A 6305-nucleotide genomic window follows, 5' to 3' on the forward strand; every position below is an offset into this window, starting at 1 on the left:
TTATATCTGTGATTGCCTGGTGCAGGCATTGTGTTTGCCCATGTGAGTGAGTGCTTGAGAAAGACCAGGGTTGCTTGCATAGAGGAAAAATGCATTGGCGGGCTCCACCATGAAGTTTCTGCCGTACAGAACCAACTAAAAGTAAATCATGTAACGTTTTTTCACTATATCTTCAACTGCTCTGCTCCACTATCAGAAGTCTCATTAACATCATCAGTTTCAATGACTATTAGTTGCTTTCCAGTGCAGAAAATAACCTACTAATCATTTAAAGTGCATTTTTATGATTTAAAGTGACACTAAAAATACAACACAGTAAATAGCTCATATAAGTGCCATCTACATGGATTGTAGCTCTAGTTCTTAGTTTCTCACCATGAAATTTGTCCTCTCTTTAAAGTTTAAAAGATACTAATCTCAGCAAATACTATCATTATCTATCATTCTATACGTTCTTTACATACTCAGTGTTTTACAATTCTTATTTGTCCTCACAACAATCTTCTGAGGGACGATTCAAACATTCAGTCCTTGAGATAGTATGATCTTTCCACATAACTGTGCCACCTCAGATTTCACAGGGGGAAGACACTTGTTTTGGAAAATGTCCAGCATAAAAACAGTGACAAAATATACCTTACAGGGACAATTTCTAGTCACTTTTACTGCCAATTTACAAAACAGTTTAGTATTTTCTCTCTGAAGCAGTTGATGCTGGCAAAACACTTTAAAATCAGTGGTTTCCTATGCCATACTCGATACAGAACAGTGTCATGGGAGAACTGTATGAGATCTGACAATGAACATTTCAGTTTCAAGAGTCAAATATTCCAAGCTTTTCGCTGAGGTGGATACTTTGTTGTCCTTACACCAACAGCACAATTCTAAGCATGCTCACTCAAAAATAAGCCCCACTATTCAGTGGGACTTATTTCCAGGGAAGTGTCTATAGAATTGCAGCCTAAGTATTATCCCCATATGGCAGCAGTTGAACTGAAGCTGTGAGTTGCTTAAGACCACCTAGTGAGAATTCAGGGTACAGGCAGGATTTAAACTAGGGAGGTCCTGAGTCACAGCACAGTCTCTTAGCAACTATGCTTTACCAACTTCAACAATTCCGCTGGTACAGTCCTACAAGATGATTGTGGTCTAGCTGCCATCACACATTGAAAACTTGACTGAGCAGCATTAAGTGGTGACTGGCATGTGTGAATGGGCCATCACAGATCAAGCTCCACAGTTTGTAACTGTAACATCCTACCTGATTCCAGCTAATTTAAGTAAAATTTACCCTGAATTTATTCATTCCTTACCTGTGATAGGATTAATGGCAAAGAATCCTCGATGGTTTCCATTTATGATGTGGAAGGTCAACTTCCCTTGGGAACCAGAATCTGGATCCATGGCTTCCACCTGGAGGATGGAGGTGTTCGGTGGTGAATTCTCCATGATAGAAGTATAAAAGACAGGTCTGCTCATCTGAGGTGGATTGTCATTTACGTCAGTGATTTCAATGTAAACTTCAGTTACAGAAGAGAGAGGGACCGATCCCTGATCAACAGCCAGCACTGTCAGCCAGTAATGAGAACCAGATTCTCTGTCTAGTGGCACCATGGTTAAGATCGTACCTAAGAGAAACACAAAATGTTCTGTGGATTCCAAAAGCAGAAAAGAAAACGTACAGTATACAAAATTCACCTTTAAAAATTAAAGTAGCTGCTTCAAAGCAGCCAGTGAAAACATACATTCCATGCTTTAATTTACAGTTGTTTTCACTGAATCTGCAAGTCTTAAGGAAATTGGTCCTAGCTCTAAGTAATACAATTTGGACTCACTTTTTTGGTTCTAACAGCTGTGGATTCAGTCAGACTGCCATTACTCTGGGTATAACAAGATTCTTAACTTATTTTCCAAACTACTTAAGCATTCCTCACAAACTATGGTCACTGTGGACACTGATCATGGCTATAAGGAAATGAGAGCATGCTGGCAAAACCTGCTCCCACTGCCAAAACACTCTGTGGTTTTGCCCCCCCCCACCCAATTGTTCTCATGAACAGATTGTCTAAAGAGACAAATGCTGACCTTAAGGAGATAATATCTTCATGTTATGGAAAGCTGGGCACTTAATCAGAGAAAGGATTTCTTCCTGGGTAAGTCTTTGTCTCTTCAGATAAACTCTCTTCATAAGAAAATAAGAGAAGCAAGAGCTATGAGCGGACCAGGAAAACTGGTCGATCAAAATTGCAGATCGATCTGTGTCATCATTTGAGACAGCTCATCCCTTCTCCCAGGGCCCCATTATTACCTGTGTCCTTTTCAATGCTGAAGAAAGTCAGGCCTGTTCCCTCTCTGAAGGAATACTGGATTTGTCCGTCTTTCCCTTTATCACCATCTTGAGCTATTATTCTTATCACAGATGTCCCCTCTTGGCTGTTTTCTTCCACTGACCCTTCATACACAAAAGAAGCAAAGCGAGGAGGATGCAGATTCTCGTTGACATCCAAAACCTCAATCTCAATGTGGCAGAGAGAAGAGAGAGAAAGGGGCTTTCCAGCATCACTGATCTTCACAGTCAGGTTGTAAGAGTCCCGCCTCTCATAGTCTAGCTCCTTCTCTAAGAGCAGAGCTCCTGTATGTTCATTCAGATGAAACGTATTCTCACCACCACTGAAGAGACTGTACTTCAGCTCTCCCCCAGAGCCAGTATCTGGATCAAAGGCTTCCAGGAACAGCAGAGTTGTCCCTAGGGGTAAGTCTTCAGGAACCTTCACTCTGTTCAAGGCTGGGATGCAAAATGGAGAATTGTCATTGACATCTTCCAAAGAAATAACCAGATCAGCGACTGTAAACAGTTGGGGGCCAGTCTGCGGTTGGTCCCTGGCCTCAATTTTCAATACATAGCGAGGCCACGATTCTCTGTCAAGTGCAGCAGTCACTACCACTTCTCCAGTGATACTGTTGATGGCAAATTTGTCAGAAGGTGCTAGAAAGGAATATTTCATTCTCCCGTTGTCTTTAGTATCAGCATCAACTGCTTTCGCAACTACTATTGCTGTACCTATTTTTATATCCTCTGGTACTGTAACCAAGTATGTACTCAGAACAAACTTTGGAGCATTATCATTTGCATCCAGAACATTTATTGCTAACAATCTCCATGATGACTTCTGAGGAGTGCCAAGGTCATACACTGTAATGTTAAGTACGTAGAAGATTGTTCTTTCATGGTCTAGAGGAGACATCACCCAAAGGAGACCGGTTTCTATGTCAATATCAAAGCAGTTATCCTCATTTCCACCTGATATTACATAGACCATCTTCCCATTAAAGCCAGTATCACTGTCTATGGCTGTTAGCTGAGCAATGGTAGAGTTGACCGGCATGGTTTCTATTATATCAATTGACCTTGGAAAAGAATCATCAAACTGTGGTGAATGGTGATTTATAAGATGTGAATTCAAGGAGAAATCTTCTTCGAGGTTTTGCTCGGAAGACTGGGGATCAATTGAATGGATCATGATCTCAGTCACCTCCTTCAACACTCCAGTTTCTTCACATTGAAACTGGACTGGGGTGTCTTGGTTGACTACAGTGATATTGATACATGTTGGAAACGCATAGTTATCTCCATCTGTAGCAGTAATTTTGAGCACATAGGAAGCTGGTAATTCAGCATAGAGATCTCTAAGAGAAGCTCTAAGGGAAATCACACCAGTTACAGAGTCCAATTCAAAAAACTGCCTTTCATTGCCTGACATGATTTCATACTTTATGTGCTGCAGTTCATCTATATCAATGGCTGACATTGTGACCACATGGTGTCCAGCGGGCAAGTCCCATGGAACACTCCCATTGCAATTGACTTTCTCAAACACTGGTGCATTATCATTTAGGTTATTTAGAATGAGGGAAACATACACCTCAGTCTGACGGCGATAAGGCGATCCTGAGTCTGATGCCCAGACACGCAGATGGTACCACCTCTGCATGAGTTCATAATCCATTGATTTAGAGGTGGAGATTACACCTGAAAATGGATCAATGACAAATGGAACAGCTTTCTGATTGGCTATGCTATATGTGACAAAACCATTTTCTCCTGAGTCACCATCTGTAGCCTTTACTAATAGAACACTGGTGCCAGGGGGCAGATTTTCATCAAAGTTGTTGTGGTATGAAGCCTGAGTAAAACTTGGTGCATGGTTGTTACAATCAATAATGTCAACAGCAACAGTGACAGGGACCTGACTGTAACTGGTGGTAACCTCAAGTTCAAAATGGGACTGTTCTTGGAAATCTAGAAGTTTGGCTGTTGTTATCAGGCCTGTTTGGGGATTGATTTTAAAACCTGTGCTGTCAGAAGAAGGTTTCAAAATGTACTTGAGATTGGAAAGGACTGGAGTGATTTGAATCATGGCAACATGGCTCCCAAGAGGTGCAAATTCACTGAGTTGTACTCGATACTTATCTTTTTCAAATCTGGCAGAAATGTATTTGGAGGGCGGTATTTGAACAATGACACTCTCAGAAAAAAGAGCTGGTTCACTTTTGTCCTTTGCCTGCAGACTGAGATTGAAACCAAGTGGGTAATTGTGCCAATTTATCTCTTTGGCTGACACTATCATGAACTCGTTACTTCCCACATACGATCTGATGGATTTGAAGTTCTTTCCTGGGTCTCCATCCACAATGGCAACTGATTCTACCCCAGTTCCTGACTCATCTGCTTCTACAGTCAAAGTAGCATAGAGCAGATCCTCATCAGAATCCAATGGCCTCACTGTCACTGATGTGATAACAGGAGGGTTTCTGACAGACGGTTCTACCTGAATTGTAAGACTGGCCACATTTCCAAAGCCATTTCCCTCAGAGATCTTCCTCATTCTGTCCACAGCCAGGACCTGTAACTGGTGCTTTCCTCGGTGGGTGGCGTTCAGTCTCATAGCAGTCATCACTACCCCACTGGTAGGATGAACAGCAAATAACTGTGACCTTGTATTTAATGCATAGTAGAACTCTGCATTCTGGCCAGTGTCAGCATCTGTGGCACTGACCACACCAATTGCAGTCTTTAGGGGCGTGTCTTCTTGAACTGTCAATCTGTAGGATGGGGGAGAGAACAGAGGCTTCAAGTCATTTCTGTCAAGGATGTGGATCTGTACTTTGGCCCAGGCCTCAAAGGAAAATGTTTTCTCCAGGGCTTGAATAATTAGCATGTACTTGTCTTTGACCTCCCTGTTCAAAAGGGCAGTATTCCCACTTCTGGTTCTAATCCTCAAAAAACAGAAATCTCCAACAATATGCTCCTCAGCTTTAAATAGACCACTGGTGTCCCCAGAAGCTATTCTGTATTTGATGTTCCACACTGAGTCAGTGATGTAAATGCCCATTTTGACATAGCTGTGCACATAGGTTTTGGGTGCTGAACTTTCATAGACTGTGGTGTTGTAAAGAGGATAAGTAAAGTGCAATAGGGAAGCGTTGCCTTTTTCTGAATTCCCCTCACAAGCCAGAAAGGACATGAGATAAAGTGCACAGTGCACCACAATCCTCCTTGTATTGATTTCCATTGCAGGTCCTAATGGAGGAAAACAAGAATAATTAGGGCTAGAAAGGGTACAGGTAAAACAAGGTTCAGAAAACCAAAATGGAACCTAATCTGTATTTATGATCATTTATTATTTACCATCATCATAACTATTTAAGAAGCATATTGAGAAAACAGAAGTCAAATCTTAGGTGTATGTTTTTCAGGTGTAGACTTTTCAAGACAGTTTATCATGCTTTTTGTCCAGCATTTAAGGCTCTGTCTACACTGCATAAGAGCATAATCTGGCAAACTTTGTAGTACAATATCTAAATTATCAAAACCATGCTTGATTATAACTGCTTTCTCTATCTGTTGTCCAGTGCTTTGGTTGGGCAGGTACAGTTTATAAATCTTTTCATTCACACCACTTTGCTGTCATCACCCTGGGGCAGACAGAGTTATTAATCATGGATAGCATTAATCATGGTTTGTGGTCTTGATCTTTTAACCCAGGTAATGCCTATCCTCCTTTCCTCCCTCCCTTCCCCCCCCCTCACCTGGAAAGAGAGAGACCAATGGTTGGTCTCAGGCTGGAGACCAATGGTTCAATTTGCTTAGATAAGCCCTGTCAGACTTCTTACCCTGCAAGCAGAGAGGCTGGAGAGGCAGGGAAACCACCATAAGTATGGTTTGCTCAGTCCAGACAGAACATTAAACCATGGTTAATAACACACCATGTTTGCCACCCCATTTGAGACCATGGCTTCACAAC

General features: G+C 41.7%; 1 protein-coding gene across 1 annotated transcript in view; it reads right to left on the reverse strand.

Moving 5' to 3' along the window:
• The window catches only part of FAT2 (FAT atypical cadherin 2), a 73909-nt gene extending 68336 nt beyond the window's left edge, over positions 1 to 5573 (reverse strand). Inside the window, exons 1-2 of the mRNA XM_066616072.1 lie at positions 2309 to 5573; positions 1314 to 1628 (exon numbers count right to left, since the gene is read on the reverse strand). Of these exons, the coding sequence (XP_066472169.1) occupies positions 1314 to 1628; positions 2309 to 5573 (3580 nt within the window). The remainder of the gene's footprint in view (positions 1 to 1313; positions 1629 to 2308) is intronic.
• Between the last annotated feature and the right edge of the window lie 732 nt (positions 5574 to 6305).

Source organism: Tiliqua scincoides, chromosome 2, assembly GCF_035046505.1.
Source record: "Tiliqua scincoides isolate rTilSci1 chromosome 2, rTilSci1.hap2, whole genome shotgun sequence".
Taxonomy (NCBI): domain Eukaryota; kingdom Metazoa; phylum Chordata; class Lepidosauria; order Squamata; family Scincidae; genus Tiliqua; species Tiliqua scincoides.